The 26,958-nt window shown below is 37.2% G+C and overlaps 1 protein-coding gene across 1 annotated transcript; it reads left to right on the forward strand.

The window, feature by feature from the left end:
* The first annotated feature begins 1,886 nt into the window (after positions 1-1,886).
* On the forward strand, positions 1,887-26,520 carry LOC113052038 (homeobox protein aristaless-like 4). The gene is made up of 4 exons (XM_026216305.1): positions 1,887-2,845; positions 18,045-18,355; positions 22,342-22,470; positions 23,912-26,520. Exons 1-4 carry the CDS (start codon positions 2,371-2,373, stop codon positions 24,227-24,229), a joined length of 1,233 nt encoding a protein of 410 aa, XP_026072090.1. The 5' UTR covers positions 1,887-2,370; the 3' UTR covers positions 24,230-26,520.
* The last annotated feature ends 438 nt before the right edge of the window (positions 26,521-26,958 follow it).

Consider the following 26,958-nt stretch of genomic DNA (forward strand, 5'->3'; position numbering starts at 1 on the left):
TTAAATAAATAGAACACAATGATCAAGATCATAATTACAAAATTAAATAAAGGGAAAAATAATGTCTTGTTTATAAAGATAATTAGGCTACATTAAAGCTTAACTGTAAATCAGTGCTGAAACCATAAACAGTGCAATAAAAAAGTAATGTGTTTTATTATCAATGCAAGACAGCTGGGGTAATTAGCAATAGAATACTCATCTCAGTATTGTTCCAACTGCAAGCAACCAACTCATTGCAGAAAAGCAATTAAGCTCGTATTTCCTTTATTAAGTCAAGGATTTGGTTGCGGTGGACACAATGATCCCTTCTTTTTTTCGTTTTTTAGTTATTTCATTGATAGCGGAAGGATTGGTGTAAGAGAGAACTTCAATGCAGAACCAGAAATAAATGCTCTATTGAATTTTATAAGGAACGCAGCTTTTGTTGACACTTTTTTATGACGCTCTTTGTTTTCCCCTCACTATCTTCTATCACTATCTCGATGGCACCGAGAACAAACACTATTGTAAATCACTTTAAATTTAGGCGACAAAAATAATATTTTAGTCAAGCCATCGCACAATAATAATAATAAATACAAAAATAACAGGCGCAAAATAAATATATATATTTTAATAATTTTGACACAGGTTGCTGAGAATACTTTATAATGCATTTTTTTAAAGAATTACTCACATGTGTTTCACTTTGCTGAATCAGTTTGGCATCAGACAGGGCCCTGAACAGGCTACTGACATTGCTGGATATGTTTAGGATGTGTAGTTTGGCCAGATTTGTTATCTTGCCCAGGCTTCCCCTCTGCTTTTGATATTCTAAACTAATGCAGGCGTAGGCCTACTTTACCAGAGGACGACGCTATCAGCGTCTCTCCAGTTATTTATTTATTATGCATGCATGATGTGGGCTACTTATTAAAGACATTAAAGCAATTGCAAAATCTTACAATAATGTAGATGTCACGCTGGTTACTCGAATCGTTACCTAACCAACTTAAAAGGCTGGCTCGAATAGTATAGCTTGTTGTTGCAGAAAGAAATCTGGATAAAGAAAATTAAGGTAAGCCTTTTTTTTGTTTGCTGCATACAAATTAAAAGACATCTCACATACTAAAACGATACTGACCATGAATAGTACTCGAAATCCTTATCTCAACCGTGGATTCGGATTAACAGTGTTTTAAAAATCTATAAATTAGGATAAAATGTAAAACTGCAAAGGTCACATTAGTTTACATTAGTAAATCATTAGTGTTGTTAATGTTCGATTGATGGCAAGAGTGAGCATCTTAGTATCATCACAATGTTTCTTCGATTTTTTTATTTATTTTTTTTTATTTACCCCCGACTGACAGTTTGCTGAATAAAAAAATATACATATGTTCATAATTAAATGACAATAAAGTGGTTGTGTTTTACTTGACTGGATCTTTCGTTGCCAAAAACTTGTACATCACCATTGCTGCAAGGTCATATATATTTTTTAACAGCCATTTAGACCAAATACATTATGAACACGTAATTACGGGCTACGTTTTTTTTTTTTTTTTTCAGGAAGGATTATTACACAATTAGAATGAAAAAAAATGTGAAAGCTAAAACATTCGTCATTTAGGAAACATGATATAGTGTTTGCAGTGAGAAAACAAGGGACTGTCAAAATATAATTTAGTTACAAGTTCTGCTCTGGCTCGAATCTAAATCAATAGAGATAGTATAGAAATTGTAATTGTTTAAAAGCACTAAAACGTCATTAAATCGGTGGCAATATATGAGGTTAAACGTGATATCAGAACTGAATGATCACCACGAACTTGTTTATAAAGATAAAACGTCAATTAAATTGAGAAAGTATTTGTAACACAAAAGAAAAACATAAGAGCCTAACAATGAAAACACATAAGTGACTAATACACAATAAACATATAAACCGAGCTCTGTTGGCAAGGTTAAGTTTAATTCAAAAGCATTGCGAATCAACCATTATACTGCTCCCTCCTTGTTGCCATTCACATTCAAGTAACATATTTCATGTCCTAATGACATTAATGTCATGTGTTAAGTCCCCCCACATATTTCCAACAAAACATTTTTTCTTCTTAGCAAAGGTCTGACCTCCCCCATTCATTTTATCTAGCTACATAATAACCGAGGAGAGGTCTTGACGTGCCTTGGTCTATACCGAGGAGATGGGCTGCATCTTCAGAAGACGCATTTTTCGTACCACCTTCTAACTTTAAGGGGGCTTTTTAGCTTTTGGTTTGCTTTCCGTTTCTGGAAAAAATCTGAATCATTTTATAACCAACGCCAGTTGTTGCACAAGTCTATGCATGCGTGCGCGGGCGTGTGAGTGTGCGTGTATTCGTTTGTATGAGGAAGAGGGAAAGAGTGTTCGAGTATCTGATCGCGTTGCTCTCCAAAAAGGAAAGAAAGAAAGTGGGGGGAACGCTTGGACTTAATTTTCTTCCCGAAACTTTTTTTTTTTTTTTTTTTTTAGGAATGAACGCAGAGACGTGCGTTTCATTCTGTGAGATGACATCCATGGATTCATATTATAGCGCATCTGCACCGCAAGGAAGGGATCACCAGGCGAACCCTTTCAGGACATTCCAGGCGAGTGACACCAAATACAGCCCCGCTTTCCTGACCCACAAAGGTCAGGCGTACGGGGAAAGATCTGGGAGCCCGTTCCAGCAGGAATGCCAGTCATTGGATGCCACTGCTGGGGAAGGCACCTTTAACAAATACCACCTCTTCATGCAGAAGTCCTCCGGCAAAACTCCCCCAGACAGCAGCAAACTCCAGCAGGAAAGCGGACACAACGGAGGACTCATCGCGTGTTATGGTGAGTCTTAAAGGATGCATTTGTATAACAGTCTTAGCATGCAGAGAGAAGCAACTCAAGATTGTTTTCCTGACATAAATGCAGAGCCAGAGTGCAAGAAGATTCTATTACGCGTAGCATTCATCTGCAATGACATTAATGTTTGTATGACTCCGTTAAAACAGGATAATCTGCAAAGCCCTTCAATAAAAATCTACTATTAGACAATGCTATTTTATGTGAGAGGCAGTTATTCATATTGATAATCACATCATACCGTCCATCCGTAGGCTAATATTTACAAAGCAAATGCAATGGACTTCACAGCTTACTATATCTGGCTCAACTATCACAGTAACATGATTAGGAAGATGCATAACCTCCCCGGCTATTACATTTTACCTTTGAAGACCGAATTAAATTAGATCTAATGCGATAATCTATATTACAATACTTAATACTGGATTTGAATCTGACAACTGAATTAACACATCTCATAAGGCAAAGACGACTAATTCTATGCTTTTACAAGTTGCACATTGAGCGTTTTGAAATTTTCTCTGACATGATTGCAGGTTCGGATCATATGGAAACCGATCTGAGCTAACAAACCAAGACCAAAACCAATTCTAACAGATATGCAAGCGCCTACTCCTGCACACAGAAAACGAAAAGGTGTGCTTTATATGGAATTAGCTGTATTCAATAAAATATTTGAAAATGCCATATAAATAAAATAAAAAAAATCGAAGGCTTTAGCCCGAGAACTGAACTAGTATAGGCTACTAAATCAAAACACTTACTGAATACTGAAAGATGTTGTAGCATCAGCAATAATCTCCGTAGAGTGATTTCATTTTCAATAACCGTTTATTAAAAAAGAAAGAAAGAAATATGTGGGTTTCTTTTTCAACACGTTCTAGCAATCTGTGGATAAAACCTAGCCTACTGTTCGTGGATGGAAACAGCCCTGAGGGCATGTAAAAGAAGCAGCATTAGATGCACGAGAACTTTTCTCAGGGTTCCCGTCCTTTACCATCTCATGCTATTTAATAATAATAGTAATTATTATTATTATACGAATAAACTTTTTATTAATAAAATTAAACAAAATAAAACAAAATAGGAGGGACACGGAAGCCAAAGAGCTGGTAGTGGTAGCCCATAATGAGGTTGGAAAAATGTTTCAATGTGTCCATAAAAAGTCTTCTGCAAATGTTTGTTTTAGTTAATGCGTTTCTAACAATGCACATATTTTAAACTGACACTAATGTGTTTGAGATTAATAGACTTTTACCGATTTAACAAGAAAAACGTCAAGTGTGCTGTACGATCATAAAGCTCTAAGAGTTTAAAATAATAGAAAAACAGGCTTATAATCACTAAAGCCATTTCTAAGGCTGCATTGTTCCAGGTTCATTCCAGAGTAGAAATATACTGCTTATTTCAAAAACACCACCAACACGATGTGGATGCCTCGTTAAGATAGGCCTGTACAACTACAAATACATATCATAACATTATAAACAAAGCTTAAAATAAAAACATGAATCGCCTTTCAAGAGTAAGAAAAATGCATTTTCAGACATCTGCTACAGTCTTGTAGTATAGGCTATAATTATTATTATTTAGCATGTAATATGAGCTAACGGAATAATAATTCAGGATACCAGAAAAACACATAACACTGGCAGCAATAAGAAAGAGCATAAGGAATTGCTAACCAAGTTAGTTCCAGGCCTAAGAAAACAAGGGAAGGAGTAGCTATTAGTGAAAAAGAAAAGAGAATAAAATAAAATAAAAAAGCAGCAGAAGCAGCAGCAACAACACAATAACAACTGGATTATTAGTAACACATTTAGAGATATACTAATTAAGTTATTGTGATCGCATTCACATTTTCATATCGAACAAATACAAACAGCTGCATTTTTCGGCAAAGCGCTGAATAATAAACGGATGACGCAGTGAGATATCGACATACATTAGATTTAATAATGGTCTGTTGTGCAGATGTTGTCAAATAAAAGTCTATTTCCCAAACTAATCAAAACCGCTCTGACAGGAAGAAAAAATAAAATAAAAAACCGAGTTGATTAACAGAACCTCACAAGCGAATGGCTAAATTAGCTCGTTTCATTTTAAGTAAAGATGTTTTAAGAGGAAACCCTTTACAATAACTTCAATATGTATGTTTTAATATAACATGATGTAATGCTTAACAGACCAGCAGTTGATTTAGATTGATAAAGTCCTATAAAAAGACATTTAAATCTTATATGAAATTAAACGTTATGACATTTCAAAATTTATTAATATACAATATACCTATTATGCGTTAAATAATATATTTGTTCATAAATGGGAGTTATTATAAAGTGTTAACGAGCAGTTCCAATCAATCTTCCAGCACATAACAATCAATAATTGATCTGCTCACAAGGTATGATATTGCCTGTAGCTAATATGAAGAGGTGTCAGTGGTAGAGATGGATTATAGAAAAATAGAGAACAGGGGGAAAACACTTGTTTGTTTAAAAATGGATGTCTATAACCGGTAATGCTTGAGATCAGTTACAAAAAGTGGAGATATTTTTAACAGTATCCAGTTCTGTTTATGACTATTTGTAAATGGCTGCTAGAATCCATGCCTTTGGTTGCATCCTGTAAAGAAAACAGCATCTAAGAGTCTCAGGTCCGAGGATAAGTTTATTTTTCTATAATACATCATTGATCTAGAGGTTAGTGAACACTGTGTACTTAAACTGAAAACACGTTTGTCCATTTCTACAGATGAATGAGTTTATGACTGTTTTTGTGCTATATATATGATGTTAATATGTTTGCGATGGACAAGTAACTGCTGAACGCTGCCACAAACATAACCCTTTTTAAGAGAATATGTTGATCATATAATTAGGTAAAGCAATTTTGAAGCATAAAAGATAATAATCCATTCTGATGAGGCCGTCCGATACAGGTAACTACCTTTCATTAGGGCAATCAAATTACAACATTTTTGTCTAATCTGAAAAACCATAAGGATTATCAAATAATAAATCATAATATAATTTTACAATTTGCAGTTAATTTACAAGAACTTGTTAAAAGTTAATGATTAATTTTGTGTTGAAGAGACATAATTACAGCAACTCAAAAGAGCAACATACAAAATGTCCTGCCAGAGAAATTTGTTAGGCCAAAATGAAAGTTGCTAAGGCCCTTTTTGTGTGTAGTGATTTTATGAGGTGTGGTGCCTAAAGAAGAGAGACAAGAAGTTAAACCATGATACTTACGAGCATCAAGTGTAGCTTACAGACTAGACTTGCATTCTCCTGGGCATGATTATTTTGTCGAAGAGGGTATGTGGTTTTCAAAACAAGCTTTTAAGTAACTCCTCCTCTGTGGTCAGCACCAATAACGAAAGAAAACGACCCTGTTAAAAGGATGCCCTTCATCACTTCTTCAGTGAAACCCCAGTTTTACCACAGTATTGTCAACCTTTAGCTAACAAGAACACTAGAATTGTCCTTACAAAAAACATCACTAATGTAGGTCAGAAGTTCATTGACAAGGTTCCTGTTAATGAAGACTAAGCCCAAAACAAAAGGGAGTCTGTGAGATGTCAAACGATGATGACTTCATACAACCTTGTAAAACAAATGCCTTGGACAAATACACAATGTGTCACCATCACGGCATTTACATTTGGCTTGAGATGTTAATGGAAGAGATCACAAACTTATGGAGATATTAACATTAAACGCATCAATTAAACGTGCACTCATAGCACATATATCGGTTTCATATCATGTCAACAAGGTATTTAAGCAATTCGGTATTATTATAGGTTATGAAAGTTAACATTTTAAAGTATTTTTGGGCTAAAATATTTGCAGTACAAGAAGTTGGCAGTTTATCAAAACGATGATAGCTTGACTGACAGTCTTGTACAACAGGCAACATCATGACTAATTTGGTTTCGGTTATTGCTTCTTTTTCAGTATTGAACTCTTAGTAAATCTGGCAAACTAGGTTGTTTTTGTTTTTGTTTTTTTTTGTGTTTGGTTGATACGATGAATTACTATATGAAAGGAAGTAGCTCAGCTGCATTTCTATAATGAACATTCACAAAACAGCAAGACTTTTTTCTTCCCCATTGGAAAACACAATTAAATACTGCATGTAGGGATAACAAAACAACACGAACAAAAAATTATTAAAATGTTCTAAAAAGGGCCAGAATTTTTTTGAGTGTTCACTTTTTTCAGTTCCCTTTGTCATACAAATAAATAAAAGAAAATCATCTAAATTAAAATAACTAGAAAAAAAAGACATACTGTATATTTTGCACATGCCAAACAAAGGTAGAGCCGTTGTACTGAAATTCCTAAAGAATATCAGTTGCTTTTAATTTACAAAACATTTTAGATTACCAAAAAGCTATATTTAATGATAACAATTGTGTTAATTATTAACATGCATTTTATGAATTTGCTTCAGTAAGGACTTACAATGTCTATAGTGCTGCAATATACAAAATTAACGATAACATAACTATTAACTAAATATCACCATGTTAACCAATAAACTTCAAAATATCACTTAACATGTATAACAGTCATAGCATTTAATAGGAGATGAAGCAATCAGCCTACTTTTGTGGCTTTAGTCCATTTCAACAAAGAATAAGCATACTGGGCCATAAAGTCAAAGAGTTTCTGCACAACCTGAGAAAAAAAAAAAAAGCAAATTCCCATAGTCTGTTGATCTAAGGAGAGGTGACAAGGAGTTGGGATCATTTTACCAGTTAGCTGAAAATTTGGCTTTACAGTTTACATTAACCTCAGTGCGCTTGCCTGAATGTGGCACACCAGCAGTCCGCTTCAAAGACAAGACCTCTATTTAAACAGCATAATCAAACCCCAGTAGATTACGTAATGGCTCCTCAACTACTAGTAAAGGGCTGAGCATTTGAGGCCCAAGCAAATATTTGAAATTTGTTGCTTTAATTCTTAAATATTGATTTGGAACTTATTTAGAACATGAAATGTAACCACGATTAATTATTATATTTCTTGTAGGGATAGTTCACAAAAAGATGAAAATGTTGTCACTTACACAACAATGTTAACATTTGGGCTCCACTGACTTTATATTCAGAAAATATGGTTTTCCACAGAAGTCAGTCAATCATGAGTTTAAAATGCTGTAAGGGTAAATTACATTAAATTACACAATGTAAAAAAAATGACTATGCCTATATTCTACCTTAGCTTTGGTCTTTTTCTGTATTTTTTTTTTTTTAATCTTAATTGACAGCATTCCACGGTGCTTGTTAACTACAGAACCGCTCCAGTGTGGTTTCTAATGCCATGCAAATTCCAGACTGATGATTTGGGAAATGCAATGTCCACTGCTAAACAAACAAAATGGTACAAAATAACAAAAAATAAATAAAAGAGAGAGCAGTAAAAGCCAGAGGGTTGCAACATGTTTAAAGTGATTTAATTCTGTAACCCTAGCACCAGAGAAATACTCACTAAAATCTGTGCTATATTTGTGCCCAATGATGCTCCAAAAGAAAAGCCACAGCCGAAATGACCAAAATACTGCACTTACACGGAGTACTTTACCTCCCTATATTTTTCAGAAAACCACCAAATCTGATCTCTCCGTAATCATAATTGCTGGAAAGGCAGCAACCTAACCAACTGGTGTTACTAAAACCAGCAAAGACACCCTGCATTTTCTTTTGACAGTGTGTATGGATTCAAACTGCATTTGATAAACTCATCCTCAGGTTTTAGCAGTCTTGAGTTCAAATACCAAGAGAGCCCGACGAGCTGTGATTTATCGCAAGAAGCAGCTTAAAGGAAATGCTGTGTTATCTTGCCCAGCATGTGCTCTTTGCTGCAGCCTGCTGGGATAAATCGTCCTGTAGGACTAGTGCTGTGTTTGGACTTCTCTGCGGACACCGATCGGGTTCTCACTATACCTCACTTTTTTTTCTCTCCCTCTGAAGCAACTACCATCTCATGCATTATTTTGGATAGAGTCACACAGTTCACTCTGAAGTCCGAATCAAACAAGAATGAGAGGTGACCCATAAAACAAAGCAAGTCTAAAAGGAAGGAGAAAGTCCCTGTTAGTTGCTGTCGACACATCTGTCTTTGAGTATGTGATTTGCTCTGGTTTTGCAAATGGATGCGTGTGCAGACATTTACTAATGAGGCTCCATCTCTACTAATATCTTGTGGTGTCACGCTCACAATCACCAATAAAAATAAAAACATTCGTTCACCGTTTCCATATGCTACCAGCCGGAGCCACTCTTCATATCACAACCTATCAATCTCTCCGTGCCGTGTCCGTCTGTAAGAGCCTGAAATAATTAGACAGCGGAAGGGAAGTTCAGACTGCTGGCCTGGCTTCAGAGCACAAAGCTGCCTATTACAACTCAATCCATATTTTAAGCACCGAATACAAACCTAATTACAGATAAAAATAAAAGCTTAGATGAGCAAACAGTCTTCTCCCATTTCCTTTACAATCTGCTTTCAGTCATAACAGAGATGAAATCCAGCCCAACAATGTCTTATTTATATGTTTAATTTTTTTTTTTTTTTTTTTTACTTCTTCAGAGGCTTTGGCGTATGTCACTATTAACCCTTCACAGAGACCCCAGGTAGCCTAATTTACAGTGTTTCTTTTATTTGCCTGCTGTTGACCCTAACAATCAGATTCTGTAAAAAAGCATAGAGGATGCCCTGCCGCTTTACAGCTAGTTAAATTACACTTTGATGTGTTCCCCCGTTTTCAGCTGGTACTAAATGACGGCCCCTTGTAAAGATCTGACCCCTGCTAACTCATGAGGTCGAGCAGCGACATCCTATAGAGGCAGGAACCACTGGCGTCTCTCACTGGGGGCAAGGCACCTTTTTAGTGCGAGTGGGTCTGGAACCACTGTGTGAGCCATTCATGCATATCTTATGAAAATATATAGTGGTGCCCTTTTCTCATGATTTATAGGATGTATCAAATTGCGACCCATTTGAAGTTATTTTACTCTAGAATCACAGGTAAAAGTAGATGCTGTAAAATATGTTTACAAGCTCCATTCTTGCTACGCATACGACTGTGTATCTACTCAAGTTAAAAAGCCAATTAGTCTTTTTCCTGAACCTCACCATCTCCTAACCTAGAGCCGAACTTCGTGTCCTGCCCTGGCAACTTCTGAGTTGAAAAAAGCTTTCCACGTTTGTATAGCACTGCTATAATGCTTATTGGCAAATTCAGTGAGGCATTAACATAAGAAATTAGATGTCATATCTGTTTTACCTCATTGCATTGGAAAAGTAAAGGACTTCACACATCCCTCTGTGAGGAAGCAGAAAAATGGATGTGCAGTCTTGGAATCAGTGTTATAAAAGCTGGCGAACAGATAATTAAATGGAAAACACACAAAAACAATTGTATCTCCACATGGAAAATGCAATTATAAATAGAAAAAACTCTGTCACCTGAAGAGAAATAAAATCCTATACACAGCTTTTCCCTACTGCGTTTATTCTGCAATTATTTAAAAGGCATTTATAATGAAAATTGTATATATATATATATATATATATATATATATATATATATATATATATATATATATATATATATATATACACACACACACATATAATTTTTTATTTTATTTTTTTAATTCTGGTCTTTTGAGCATTTTGTTCAAAGAATTACGAAAAAAACATCAGTAAAAAAAAAAAAAAAAAGGAAACAACTTTTTAACACTGATAATAAAAATAAATGTTTCTTGACATCAATACAAAACCTGCATATTAAAATGATCTCTGAAGGATCATGTGAGACTACAGATGGGAGTAATGGTTGCTCAAAAGTTAGCTTTGTCATTCTAGGAATAAATTAATTTTTAAAATATATTAAAATAGAAAACAGTTATTTTAAAATGTAATAATATAAATCACGATATTACGGTTGATAATGTATTTTGGCTATCCTTCTTAAAAGACTTGGTCTTTGTTCAAAAACATATAAACAAACAACAAAACAAATTCATATCAACTCCAAACCTCCCAGACTCTCAGACATTCAAAAATATAATTACAAATGTAAAATATGTCATGCACAATCAGAACAATCTGTGGTCAATAGCAATGGATACATACTGGTATACACAAACATCTACATACAAAAAAGATCTACAAAAGATTGAATTAGCAAACTAGTTTAAAATTAGCCTCTAGCTATGCCTGTATAAAAACAAAAAATCTAAAAATTCTGAATAGTTTCCTTGTTCTGATTTTATGCTATTGCAGGCAGTGCCAGAAATATCAGTTTGGACAATATTCAAAACACTTTATTTCTTCAGTGCTGCTAAAACAATGTTCTCATTTGCATTCACTGGAAAATGTAGGAGAGTCGTCTGATGACATCTGTGAATTTTTTTTTTCCTAAAGCCAAATATGATATCATGAGTCTTCTGTGTGACAGCACCACAAACAGGGTTACACAGCAGGAGCATGTTCAGCTCTGCACTTTTGTTGCAATCTTCATCGGCCACCCCCCTCAGAGCTCCGATTCAAAACTTTTCTACTCTGCCAGAAACATTTTACCGTGAGATTTCTTGCCTGGAAAGCAGGTCGTGTTACTCACCCATATGGTGGAGCTACAGGGGCAGCCAAGTCTCAGTTCACCTTGAGCAGCAGAGAGCCTGGGGTGAACCCTTGGTGGACCACGAAACTGTCACAATACTCTAGGTCTGCCGAAAGCCTTCAGTGACACAGAGTATAAATAAAAGCCTTTGATCGCTAGGCCCTGATTTCAAACAGGCTGTCAGCTTTTCAGTGTGGGGGCAAGAGGCGTGAGGCATATGAAGGGACAAGCTGAAAATATTTATGTTTGAGTAAATATGCTGCTCCCACTTGCTTAACAAGATGTGTCAGTCCTGGACAAGAGGCAATGTGGGAGCCATTATACCCCCAGGCCTGCTCCATGTCTGTCTGGAGAAGGCAAAATAGGGAGACAACCAAAAGGAAGCATATACAACCTGCTATGTGGTCAAGAAAAGTAACACGAGTTAAAGCCAGTATAGTTAACCCAAAAATGAAAATTCATTTACTCACTCTTATGTTGATCCAAAACTGTATGAGTTTTTCTTCTGGGCCACATAAAGGAAGATATTTAGAGAAATGTCCAAAAGGTTTTGGTTCCCAAAGTTCTTCAGAATCTCTTTTGTGTTTCACAGAAGAAAGTACGTCAGACAGGTTTGGATGAACTGTCCCTTTAAGAGAGAGATTCAACTGAAAGTTAATGTCATAAAAAGCTGTTTCCATTTCATGGAGTGTGTTATATATCAAGATAATGTTTTTTTTCCCTAGGCAGAGTCAATTTTCAAATCATTGACACCACACAAGATTCACAAAGCCACAAACATTAGTTGTCTTGATCACAGTTCATATGGTTACTGGCAAACGAAAGAGTAGAACTTAGAGGAGCGAAAGGGTGGTTTTGCCAACATGTTCTAGTTGCACACATTAGCAGGGCTAGAAAAACCACATGTGAATGAGTGAAAAAGCATTTCAAACATTATACCTTCAGCTTGGTGGTACCTTCAAAGCTACATGCTTGTGCCTATTCTGTCACCATTTTCTGTTGTTCAAAACCAGTATGATTTAAGTTTTTTGTAGGACACAAAAGATGATATTTTGAAGAATGTTTAAGCCCATACAATGAAAGTCAGTATAGTCCAAAACAACTTTAAAGCTTGTAGACTTTCATTTAATTTTTAAATTCTTTCTCCTGTAGAAAAATAAAATAAGTAATACAGATTTGGAATGGCATGAGGTAGAGTAAGTGATGAATTATTATTATTTTTTTTTTTTATGTTTTAAGGTGAACTATCCCCTAAATGGTCATACCTTAAGGTACTAATATGACCATTCGGAAAGCGTACTTTTAAGGGTTGACCTTTTTTCAGCCCTGTGTGTCCAGGGACACCACGATACCTTTTTACAGCCCTGTGCATTACAAAAAAAATGGCTCTATAGTGCTGAGGAAACCGTGTGGAAACCACAGCATTTACCCATCTGCCCCTCAGTTTAAAACTGAGAAGGTTTTAATGAAGTCTCACATTAGAAAACGAACACACCTCAACACTGCATCACCTAAAATAACTTTCCATCAATGAATGTAGTGCTAAAGTACAACATAAAGCTCAGGGTCGCCATTGGATCACATCAGTGGGAATGTTCCCAAAGGAACACTAATCCAGCTTTACACCATACACCTCCTCGCAGCCAAGTAAGTGAAACCGAGTGAGAGAGACTAAAGTCTGCCAATACAGCCATCAATTTTGTGAGCGTCATAGCTCTTCCGCAGAGCACAGACAGGTAATGAGCACTGAGAGAGAGCTGTAGAAATGACCTAATTTACTGGAATCCTCACATTCATTGATCTGACTAAATTTATGACCGACATGCTGACTGGGGTTTCACAGCTGAGCTGCTGTGTGTTTCCAGTGGCTTGACGCAGAAAATTACCACTCTAGAGTCTTGTCGCTGGGCTAGTGAGGCCTCATTATGAGCCAATCTCCTTTTTGTACCCTTGCCACAGACCGTATGTACATTTGAGGCTGCGCTCATCAAACCGGGCTGCAATCTTCGAATTGTGCCTGGACGGGAAACTTGTAATTTTCTATCAGTCTGCAATTAAAGCCATGGTGTCTGTTTCACATGAGCAGCTGATTTATGAGTTGAGACTGGCTGCCATTGCTGCTGTTTGTCTGACATCAAGCCATGGACTCTCTCATACATTCACTACAGACCCAGTTATGGAATCATATAAATATTGTGATTGAAGAACTATGAAGGACAACACTACATTGCCTTGCCCAATATTACACAGGTAATGCTTAGATAAAACAATAGGGTTGTATACTTTGTTAACATAATTTGGTGCATTGCAGGCATAATGGACTATATCAATGTAGGTTCATTTCTATTCATAATAATACAATTGCTATTTTTAAAGTTAAAGTATTATGAACAAATATGAATTTATGATGAACCACAGAGTATAGTTGAGCCTAGATTAAAAATGCTGTAAAAAGTGTAAATTTTTAGTTTACAACACCCATATTTTATAAGTATAACCTACATATTTTTGCTAAAATAGATTACAAACTGGAATCACACTAGATTTTAATTATTAATATTAACTGAATTTGAATTTAGTTAATTATTATATATAGATATATAAGTTAATATATCTTGTCATGACAAAACTTGATCTAACAGGCTATATCCATATAAATTAGTGTATAAAATAATATAGAATGATATAATATGATAATATGTATAATTATATAACATAATATAATATGGGTTTGAAATTAACTCACTCACCAATTACAACATTTTTGTTACTGGCCATTTATAACATCTACCAGCCACACAAAACACACACACACACACACACAAATCATTCAGATTAACTGTCACAGGGGTCTGGGTCCAAGGACTTGTGTCCATTCATTTTTCTTTTTGTAACCCTTTTTGTAACCCAGAAAATAAATTGTTCACAATGCATATTTCATTTAATATCTTAGAAATCATATAAAGCTTTTTTTTAATGTATATAAATGCTAAATTTATTTTCTAGCTTTTTTAGCATCTCTATACAGACGCTATAAGCGACCTCTGGCACTACTGAAGTGGCTACCAGTAAACTATTGCTTTGTGAAAACCTTTGGCTTTGCTATTTTTATGATATTGATAATTTTTCTTGCCTAAAAACATGTATGAAATTCTCATTTAATGTTTCTTTTCAATTAACTGTATTCAGGGCCGGTTCTGCAGGAGTGCTTGAGGGAATGAAACAAAAGCAAGAGAACATCAGTAGAAATAGGCTACTGGCAAATATAAAATTCTGGAAAGCTTGGAAATTTCCATTTTCAACATGTTTTTGTAGCACTAATCAATGTAGCCAATCACCAACATGTCTTGTTGATTCCCTGAATGCAATGGCCAACTGTTTTAAGTTAGGATCCACAAGTGCTTCACACTCTCATCATAACAAACAAAGTGTAGCTTGATGTAAATAAGAGATTCATTGTGCAGTGTAGAGCTTTGTTGATTATAAAGGAACTTTGTGAGATCGTGATAAACTGAAATGAGAGACAGCTTTTTAATTATTAAAAAGGGAGTGCTCTTTACGCACTTTCTTGGCTAATTCATTCAGAAGCTGTTTTTCATGATGCTAACAGGACCAGTGACTGCGGCATATGCGGCAAATCAGTATGTCACTATTAATGAACAGGGCAAAAATGTGTCAAAATAGCATACATTAATGTTAGAGCACCCTCACTGATTCAGAAGCACCCTCAGTGATTTGATTCTGGAACAAAATTTTGATTCTGGACAAAATTATATTCCAATATATAATTGTATGATGATAAGTTCCCCAAAATTCTTCATTGTCTATTTTAAAATCATATTTTTATTTGGTCTCTGCATTGTTCCAGAGATGGCTCTAGTTGAGCCTCTCTAACTAAGCTGGGGTGTGTTTCCCAAAAGAATCGTTAACAACGGAACTTGCAACCATAGTTGTTTTTACGAAACACACCCTGAACGTGCGGGAGAAACACTTTTAATTTTGCCAAAGAAAAGTTGTTAAAATCAAACATTTTCGATATTAATTTGTGCATTTTTGTTTTGTTTATAAAGTTACAAAAAGTAATAAATAAAAATCTGAAAATAATTCTTTTGGGCAGTATTTTGTTTTTGGCAGCTAAAAAACAAATGTTAATTTTTTTTTAGCATAACATTTACAGGTAACAACTTACTGTTATTTATTTATTTTATTTTTTTGTCATGGTTAAAAAAAATTAATGGATGCAAAAGTACATGGACCATCACAGCTTTACAGTATTGTTCAAAATAATAGCAGTACAATGTGACTAACCAGAATAATCAAGGTTTTTAGTATATTTTTTATTGCTACGTGGCAAACAAGTTACCAGTAGGTTCAGTAGATTGTCAGAAAACAAACAAGACCCAGCATTCATGATATGCACGCTCTTAAGGCTGTGCAATTGGGCAATTAGTTGAAAGGGGTGTGTTCAAAAAAATAGCAGTGTCTACCTTTGACTGTACAAACTCAAAACTATTTTGTACAAACATTTTTTTTTTCTGGGATTTAGCAATCCTGTGAATCACTAAACTAATATTTAGTTGTATGACCACAGTTTTTTAAAACTGCTTGACATCTGTGTGGCATGGAGTCAACCAACTTGTGGCACCTCTCAGCTGTTATTCCACTCCATGATTCTTTAACAACATTCCACAATTCATTCACATTTCTTGGTTTTGCTTCAGAAACAGCATTTTTGATATCACCCCACAAGTTCTCAATTGGATTAAGGTCTGGAGATTGGGCTGGCCACTCCATAACATTAATTTTGTTGGTTTGGAACCAAGACTTTGCCCGTTTACTAGTGTGTTTTGGGTCATTGTCTTGTTGAAACAACCATTTCAAGGGCATGTCCTCTTCAGCATAGGGCAACATGACCTCTTCAAGTATTTTAACATATGCAAACTGATCCATGATCCCTGGTATGCGATAAATAGGCCCAACACCATAGTAGGAGAAACATGCCCATATCATGATGCTTGCACCTCCATGCTTCACTGTCTTCACTGTGTACTGTGGCTTGAATTCAGAGTTTGGGGGTCGTCTCACAAACTGCCTGTGGCCCTTGGACCCAAAAAGAACAATTTTACTCTCATCAGTCCACAAAATGTTCCTCCATTTCTCTTTAGGCCAGTTGATGTGTTCTTTGGCAAATTGTAACCTCTTCTGCACATGCCTTATTTTTAACAGAGGGACTTTGCGGGGGATTCTTGAAAATAGATTAGCTTCACACAGACGTCTTCTAACTGTCACAGTACTTACAGGTAACTCCAGACTGTCTTTGATCATCCTGGAGGTGATCATTGGCTGAGCCTTTGCCATTCTGGTTATTCTTCTATCCATTTTGATGGTTGTCTTCCGTTTTCTTCCACGTCTCTCTGGTTTTGCTCTCCATTTTAAGGCATTGGAGATCATTTTAGCTGAACAGCCTATCATTTTTTGCACCTCTTTATAGGTTTTCCCCTCTCTAATCAACTTTTTAATCAAAGTACGCTGTTCTTCTGAACAATGTCTTGAACGACCCATTTTCCTCAGCTTTCAAATGCATGTTCAACAAGTGTTGGCTTCATCCTTAAATAGGGGCCACCTGATTCACACCTGTTTCTTCACAAAATTGATGACCTCAGTGATTGAATGCCACACTGCTATTTTTTTGAACACACCCCTTTCAACTAATTCAACTAATTGCCCAATTGCACAGCCTTAAGAGCGTGCATATCATGAATGCTGGGTCTCATTTGTTTTCTGAGAATCTACTGAACCTACTGGTAACTTGTTTGCCACGTAGCAATAAAAAAAATACGAAAAACCTTGATTATTCTGGTTAGTCACATTGTACTGCTATTATTTTGAACAATACTGTATATAGAAATATATTTAGAAATCTGAATTTCATATTATTCAAACGAAATCCTTTCATCCTGCCATATCCTTCCTTCCTCTTTCCTCTTGGTCAGTTCAAAGTGTATGAAATCAGGAGAGTTCAGCTTGACAGTAAGATCACAGTGTCTGAGTCTTCGCTATTGCTTCAATGCAAAGGAAACCACTGCGCTGTTATTTGTTGTGTAGTGAGGGGTATGTTCAAGCTAATTAATTTCAAACTCAGGATGTGATATGATATATGAAGAGTTCAGATGCAAAAGCCTCTAAATGCCATCTGAAATTTTCATCTAAAAATAGGATTTTTATCAAATTTATATATTTATGTTCAGTTATTTCACTTTAATAGCCTGGAAAAAAATCTGCATATTGCCATTAGAGTAAAATTTCTCAACCTAAGAATAGGAGCTGGTTAAAAATCGTAATTTTAGATGAAAATTTCAGATGGCACTTAGAGGTTTTTGCATCTGAACTCTTCATATGCTCCCTCAAGTACCCATAATAAATAAAATGTCATTAAAACAAAATGTTTTGGTTATCTAATGGCAAGTCCAGCAGAATTGCTTTCCTCACACTACTTTAGTAAGTAATAACCCTTCTCTGTCTCTTTTTCTGTCTACAGGTAAGGAGAGCACAGGGCTGACAGATTCTGAGTTGCCCCAAAACAGTGATCCTGCAGGGATGGATGGCAGCTACCTCAGCGTAAAGGAGTCAGGAGTGAAAAGCCCTCAGCAGTCAAACTCAGAATTGGCTTCTCCATTGGACAAGGCTGAGGGAGAGAGCAACAAGGGCAAGAAAAGACGCAACCGTACCACCTTCACAAGCTATCAGCTAGAGGAGCTGGAGAAAGTCTTTCAGAAAACACACTATCCCGATGTCTACGCCCGGGAACAACTCGCACTGAGGACTGACCTGACAGAAGCTCGAGTACAGGTGTGAACTCCCGTTAACTCCACATATCCACTACCAAATCAAATCCTGTTTTAAATAACTTTTAACGTTGAGCCTAGATGAACACGAGTCTTGAGTTGAGTTTTTTGTATTCCAAAATGAGGGAGGATCTTGCAAAGGGATATTGGACTCAGCGCCATGATTATAACATATAAATAGAGAATGCAGGGCAAAAGTGGAAAGGTTGGTCATCACAAGAGATAATAAAAGGAAAAAGGGCTTACAGATTAGACATGTCCAGAGTCTGGTTTTATCTCAAGCCTCTACCTGAACCTCGGAGCCCAGCTGCTTTAAACTCAGCCTAGCTCTGGAAAACCAGAACCTTTATGTGACCCGACCCAACCCAACACCCACTCCTACATTTGCATATAATCCCTGCAACCCCACTGCTGCATTCCTGCACCAACAGACAGACCGGGAGATCCCTTTACCCGACCCCAAATGTGCGCTTTACTTAGAAGCCCTGGATTTACACTGTTTTTCTTTCATTAATGTCCCACTCAAGAAAGAATGTGTCCCTCCCTGCTCTCAAGGTTAGGTGAGCGAACCTGGCCTGAAGCTCCTTCATGTGGTGAGGGTTGCTTATGACCTACATACGTGCAAACAACTTTGACTATAACTAAAGAAAGAAGGGAAACATTCAAGGAACAATGATGGCTCAGGGACAATGCAAATAGTCAAATCTTTTTGGTACTTTAAAATGCAGCCTTTCCTTATCTACTCTCGGACAGCACAGAAAAAAAATAATTAACTACACATAACTCTCATGTTAGCCACAGCTTTTGTTTTTGTGCAGCAACATGAAATTAAATACAAACGAATTATTCCTTTGGCAAAAAGCAAGCTTAGTTAAGAGTCTGGTTTGCTGAACTTACCCCCTTCTTCTGCTCTCATCATTTCCTGTTGCTTCTTTATTCTCCTGTATTACTGAAGTCAAATAATAATAATAATTATTATTATTAAAAAACTAAAATGTACTTGCATATAAACAGACTTACAACTAAGTAGCATTGTAAATTGCTAGTGTACTATACTAAAAACACAAATTGGCAGAACATTTTTGGTTTGTTTTTACCTTCCTAAGAGAAAAATCTGATAATATTGATATATTTAATAATAATAATAATAATAATAATAATAATAATAATAATAATAATATATATATATATATATATATATATATATATATATATATATATATATATATATATACACACACACACATCTAGTCAAAGGTTAAAGCCTTAAACACAGTCAACCTTTTCATCTAAAAATATAATTTGACCTGATGACCAAATAAAAACTACTTAGACATAGAAATAAATTATTATAAATAGCATTTTTCAGTTCTGGAGGCTCAAGAAAAAAAAAATCTAAAAATGAATCTTTTTTTTTTTTTTTTTTTAAGTAAAAGAGGTGAGCTTGAGTGACAGCAGAGGCAGACCATCAATCCTCAAGGCTACTCTGGACTTCAAAGCTGCTCTTTCCCCTTTTCTCCTGGGTTTAGTTCAGTGTTTCTGTTCTCTCTCCCCTGCTGCTGGAACATAAATAAAGCTCCATAATAAGCCTCTAAGCTGCTTTAGCTGTCAACGTCTTTACCAATTACTGTTACTAGCATGCATGGACAACATACAAAAGATTAACAAAGAGACTTTTTTCTGCTGTTTCGAACAGGTGCTGGTCAAAATGAGTTGACTTGTTAACTGGCAGCCTTGAACTAATTCAGCAAAGGAACGAATGACAGAAAATTAAGAAGACAAAATGCAAGGCCAAGGTTGTGACTGAACTAAAGACCCAAATAACTCCCCATCTATAATCTCTCTCTCTCCCTGTCAGTCTAGTTTAATTGAGCTTTTGGTATATGCATATACTACACACCTCAGCAATGGCTCATCAGTAGGAAAGGAATAAGGCAATCTTTCTACCACTCGTCTACGTGCCTCTACTGGGTTGGAGAGTCAGATATGGAAATCCAGGAGCTTAAGAGTCAGGAAATTAAACATGGAATGAAAACAAACTCCATTTTGTACTTTCTTCCATCTTTCTTTTCTATCTCCCAACTTCCATACTTAGATTTATGAAGGGGAAGACAGTTTGAGAAAATATAAATATAAAGACTAAAATCCAAATGATGGTGCACACAATGCATGTTAAACAGACATTTTAGCATTCAAAGATGCCCAGACAGCATCAACAACTAGAATAATTTCAAAACATTCAAACAAGGACACAAGGACGCACACGGCGAGCCACAAGAGTGATGATGTCTGCTGAAAAAAAATCTCTGCAATTCGGAAAACAAATGGTCTTTTTTCTCGAGGCAGTTAAGCTCTACAAACATATGATGTGGAGCCAAGGGACGCTGATGTCCACCACCACATTAAGTGCAAGCAGAGCTGAGGTGCTATCAGGTTACGCTGACATCTCGCTGGCAATACATGCAAAAACCACAAACTGATTGACCAAAGAGCCATACCCAGATCCAAGTTCAAGCTCCGTGACGAATCGAGATTGCAAGACAAAAGAAAGTCTCTGTATGAAAAAGAAAAACGTTCCACTACACAAATCAATAAACAGATAGTTCTAAACAGAGAAGATCCCGGATTAAAAGAATGGAATTTGGGCAGCTCTTCAGACTGCGACCCATGAGAAATCACTTTGTGTGTAATTTGTTCTCTAATTCCCAGGGCTCCAGATAACACCCATCTATTCAGGGAAACAATGCATATTTCTATAGAAAAGCAAAAAGAAAGAAAAAAAAGAAAGAAAGAGTACCATTTCCAGATAAAATCTAGTACTGACCATTTCTTGAAGAAATAGTTCAGTCAAAAATGCTGCATTATTTACACCCTCTCGTGTCATTCAAGCCTGTGTGACGTTCATTCCTCTATCAAACTGAATGATATTTGGAATAACATTTCAGTCTTGATTTCCATATAAGTGATCCCACTGACTTTCATTGCATGCATGCACGCAAAAAAAAAAAAAGAAAAGTCCAGAATGACATGAGGGTGAGTAAATGATCGAATTTGTATTTTCGATTCACCTTTTCCTTTCTAAAAACTGAGCAGCAAACTCCTAATCCAACAAAGCAAGCGTATGGAGGTGGTGGAGGAACAGGGGGAGTGACACTGCTCTCTGAGACCTCTGGCCCCGGTGGGTTCCTGCTTTCTCCTCCCAGCCCCCTGCTGCTGTTGATGGCTCTGATAGAAGTGAAGTGAAGTGACATTCAGCCAAGTATGGTGACCCATACTCAGAATTTGTGCTCTGCATTTAACCCATCCGAAATGCACACACACAGAGCAGTGAACACACACACACACTGTGAGCACACACCTGGAGCAGTGGGCAGCCATTTATGCTGCGGCGCCCGGGGAGCAGTTGGGGGTTCAGTGCCTTGCTCAAGGGCACCTAAGTCATGGTTTTGAAGGTGGAGAGAGAGCTGTTCGTGCACTACCCCCACCCACAATTCCGTCCTGCCCGAGACTAGAACTCACAACCCTTCGATTGGGAGTCCAACCCTCTAACCATTAGGCCACGACTTCCCCAGTCGAAAAGAAACTCAGAGGAGTCCATCACAGTCTGTCAGCTCACACAAGATCAAACAACGGCCAGGTCTCACCGAACTGTTTCCAGGAAAAGGTGCTGTATAATAATACAGCAGAGGTGTTTCCTACATTAGCTCTAGACTTACAACTCAAGTGGCACCAAAAAAAATTAAATCAATAAAAAGAATCAAAATTACATCTAGACATTTGATCCCAAATGAGTTACACACCATGATCTGTACTTGCGGTGTAATAATGGGAAGTTTGATGATGGATGTTTATCACTCTGTGTAAGTAAATCTCCACTAAGAAAACATTCCCCATCTAAGATGTAACACCACAAGTGGCCAGTTATTGTGATGTTATTTAATCAATCACTAATGAGATTCTCATGATTAAGGACTGATGTCTGTCTTGCAGGTGTGGTTTCAAAACCGCAGAGCCAAGTGGCGGAAGAGAGAGCGGTTCGGACAGATGCAGCAGGTCCGGACACATTTTTCCACGGCCTATGAACTGCCCCTTCTAACTCGGCCTGAGAACTACGCTCAGGTAGAGAACTATCATCAATAACAGCTGAAAGTTAAGGAAATATCAGTAATGGATATTAATGATTATTATTTATGCTTATTGAGGATGTAAATGAAAAATAAATATCTAAAAGATTCCATTAACGTTTCTTTTGAGGTGCATCCCAATTTATGCACTAATCTAGGTCACTTTTTAGTATAAAAGTCATTAGTGTGTTCACACTGAAATATACAAAAATAAAAAGTGTGCTTCAAGTGCCCAGATGAGGCACTCAATTATGTCTCTGTTTATGTCTATGAAGAATCACAAAGGTACTGGGTTACTCCGCCGTGGTACCCCCAAAGCAATCTAAAATAGTCCGAATATAAACACTTATTATAGGTGTACCCTAGTGATTCAGGACAAGCTAAAACATGGTTTGGAAAATGGATGCATGGTGTACTCGCTTATTATGTTCATTTTTCTACATTTTGAACACAAACAAAGTTACGGACCGCATCTCTGATTGGTTGTTTTTTACCGGGAGCGATGGAGTTTCTGCAAATGGCAATAGGACCACTGGGAGGAGCCAGAGCAGCTTGATTTTTTTCACAGATTATCTGTCTCATATTCTACTGTCAGGACATAATGACAGGTTTAACAAATATGTAAAACATATTTTTTTTACAAAAGTTCCCTACAGTACCTTTAAGCCTTTTTGTTTTTTCCAGCACTGCTGAATTAAGATTACTATTAAGAACTATTATTAAGAATACATGTGTTGTCATTATTGACAATCGTTATTGACAGTCATCAAAATGTCCTTAATGAATAGTAAGTTAACTTTCTAAAACCTAAATGTTGAACGATGAAAAACAATCTGTGTTACTTGGACAATTGTGAGACCTGAGGAAGCACAATGTCGAGGTCAGGTCTGTGGGCTGTGGCAGAAGACGGCAAGCCTTCACAGGAGAGCCAAAGAATCTCCTGGATTTATTATGAATATGTGGCTGGGTCGGAGGGCAGAGGTGGCTCTTTGGGGAGCACGCCTGCAGCTGTGGAATGCAGCTTTGCTCACATCTGGGGCATCTCCCTGAGAGGGCTTTCATCTCCCTCAGACCCCCACCTCCCCAGGTCCAGAGCAGAACACAGCCCTATCAATTCACTCTGTGCTCCCTCTGCTCAGCAGAGGAGGTTTCTCTGGGTGTCGAAGGAACGTCTAGAGACAGGCAATCCTCCTCCACACTAGGCAAGCAGCTCCTACTCAGTATGGGACCAGATGAATGCCTCACAGCTCTTGATAAATCTCCACATCGAGTACCACTGAGGATTCTGCAGCTTCACTAATGCAGTATTTAAAAACAAGAGTAGTTGGACTTGATAAATGCTCTCATGACTATAAGCACATTAATGGTATTAATGCTAAGATTGCAGAATGTAAACTCCCTATACCCTTAACCTTCTGCATTTGTCTTTGTTGCAGATTCAGAACCCTTCTTGGATAGGCAGCAGTAGTGCATCATCTCCGGTCCCTGGCTGCGTCGTACCCTGCGACTCAGTCACTTCCTGCATGCCTCCACATCCACACGCTGCTAGCGGAGTGTCTGACTTCTTGGGGGTGCCCAGTCCTGGAGGTCACATGGGACAGGCACACATGGGCAGCTTGTTTGGGAGTCCAGGCATGAGCACTGGCATTAATGGGTATGATCTAAACATGGACCCCGACCGGAAATCCTCCAGCATCGCGACACTGCGAATGAAAGCTAAAGAACACAGTGCAGCCATCTCTTGGGCTACATGACATTATCTCTGAAGTCCGTCAACAAACAAGAGAAGGATGATCAAATGTGAACACGAGTTAGCCACAAAAGCATGAACTGGGAAAAAGGAGTGCGTGGACTGACAAAGAAAATAAGTAATAGAGATACCGGGAGATTTATTTGGATTTGAAGTCTATAGAGACAAGAGAAAAATCAGAGATCATAAAACTGATAATGTTCTGGCTTTAAAACAAGAAAGAAATAAAAAGACAGAAACTTGACATCTGAATGCATGAAAGAATTAAACGAATAAAAAATGAATAGGGGGGAAAAAAAACTGCACTTATCCGCCACTAGTGTCCTATTTGTAAACATATATCAATTTATCTAAAGGCATCTGGCTTCGTTTTCATCTCAGCATGATCAAAACCTGTTCAATTCCTGTTCTGTCACGGGCTCCTATTCTAAATATGCCATCTCTGCCTAGACAGTTCCAAAGGGACTGAAAATAGAGTTTCTCACAGTATAAAAACTTTCCCACTGCAGCCTTTATCCAAACATATATGCAGTAATTGGGGTAAATTGGACTTCCCATATAAAACCTGACAAAATCCCACACTGATCACTCCAACATGGATTAGTTTGTTCATATTAATTCAGTTATCAGCTATTTAGGATAAGTACTACACTTGCCACGGTCTAAAAAGGGATCAAACACTTGAAAAAGCCTGTTGGGAGCTGCGCATCAGGCATGATAGACTTAAGAGGGCTTGGAGGTGCCAGATATCAGCCGAAAAAGACAGGCATAACTCTCTTGCAGGTAACTAGGCACTCCAAGGAGGTTTTCACTTGCTTTGATGAATTGTGTGCCCCAGTACCAGCAGTCCCCGGAAAAAAAGATAAGAGCAATCTGCTAGTGCAATCCCAATGTGATAGTTAATCACCATCAAATTACAGGTGGTGGTCTCTGTCCACATTGCAATCTATCTTTCTCTTCTTAGCTACCACATTTAAAAAAAAAAATTTGGAAGAAAAATTTGTTCTAAAGCTTTTTGGATAAAATATGACAGCATCATTCTCTGAGTCACAAATCTTGGATCCATCATACAAGCCGTCAAATTGAATGTCAAACATAACTAAGAACTACAGAGAATGAAGGATGCAAAAACAGGCTGCCAACACTTTCTTTTTTTGCATTATGAATATCATGATACGCTTTAATTTTTTTCAGTGAATGTTGCCGTCTGAAATTTGAGCCATGCTTTATTCATTTTTTTTGGCAGAAGTCCTCATTGCAGTATCTAAAAAGAAACTATTAATTTGCCAATCTGTGCAACATCCTCTAGGGCTTTGATTGGGTGGAAGCAATGCTGGGTTTTTGCATACAATCACTGACATTGCCATGCACGGAGGTGACAGAAATATCAAGCATGCACTATTGCAAGGTACTATCATTCTGATTCTCCAAAGTCAGATTTAGGTCAGGTAAAACATAGAAAGCGGTTTGAAATATGGAGATGAATCGGATACGTTCTGCCCTTTGGAGAAGCCATTTCTAATTTGTAATGAAAACCACATTTCCTTTCCTTCATTCTGCGGTGCAGCTTATCTAGATCCCTGGAGATACTTAGATATAGACACACACACACACAACTTTTTTTTATTATAATACCAGAGCAGTGACACAACATGGAATCGTGTATCAAGCTCCGTTTTAGAATGACAGAAAACTAGGCTTCCAAAACTCAAAAATATACTATGCTTTGGATAAAATATCATATAATAATCACCTTGTAAATGAACCTCATTGTCAAAAGTTAATTAGAGATCACCTGCTTACTGCTGCTCAGTCTCGTGACTCATGGCCCAGATATGAAATGAAAAGTGTAAGGGCCTTCATTTTGAGCCATGCTTCTTTAATTTTTTGGCAGAAGTGTCCACTGCATCTTATCACTTTACCTACCAAGGGACCTGCCAAAAAAGTTAGTGATAAAATGTTAATGTGCTTTTCATTATGACTAAAACCAGCACTGAATCCATCCATCAGAGCAGCAGTCCAAACACCAATCCTCATTGAGAGACATGAGTTCTGGCAGTGCAGAATTAGAAGTCCTGACGCTCTTACTTTGGCCTTTAAGAGGTTGCGGAGCGGGTGAAGTGACTATAGTGTTCCGGTGTTCTGGGAAAGGACAATCCACACAGCTGTGTGCAGAGTAAATGCAAAACAAACATGCCTTGCACATGCTTCCCCTTCAGCTGTCATGGCTCTTCTTTCAAAGCCCCATGCTGAACAGGGTCTGGCCTACTACCCCAGCCAAAGCATTAGCCTTCAGAGACTCTGAGTCAATGCACACCCGTGCTCTCAGGTGACCTTTTTAATTAACACCGAGACATCTGCAGAGAGGGATTCTGTGACAGAACAGAGCAGCATTGGCTCTGTGTTAGCCTATCTTTAACTATTGTGGAACCGGGATGGGAGTCGATGAAGCTCAGGTCAACACTATCATTAGTTATCATGTAATATCAGCACATATACTCTTCCATGATCTGCACATAACAGAACACAACTCATCACATTTATTTCTGATACTCTTAAAACAGTCCTCAAAATGATTCAGATTGTACATTACCCAAAGGAAATGTTAATTGTCAGACAGTACCTTGCAGATGAGCTCCAGAGATTCTTAAGTCTCTGTCCCATCTCCCAAAACTGATACTACTGAAGCAGGCATATCCAAGTGCTAGAATAATATAATGCTTTGTTTTGTGT

The sequence above is a fragment of the Carassius auratus genome, chromosome 32, assembly GCF_003368295.1.
Source record: "Carassius auratus strain Wakin chromosome 32, ASM336829v1, whole genome shotgun sequence".
Classification (NCBI taxonomy): domain Eukaryota; kingdom Metazoa; phylum Chordata; class Actinopteri; order Cypriniformes; family Cyprinidae; genus Carassius; species Carassius auratus.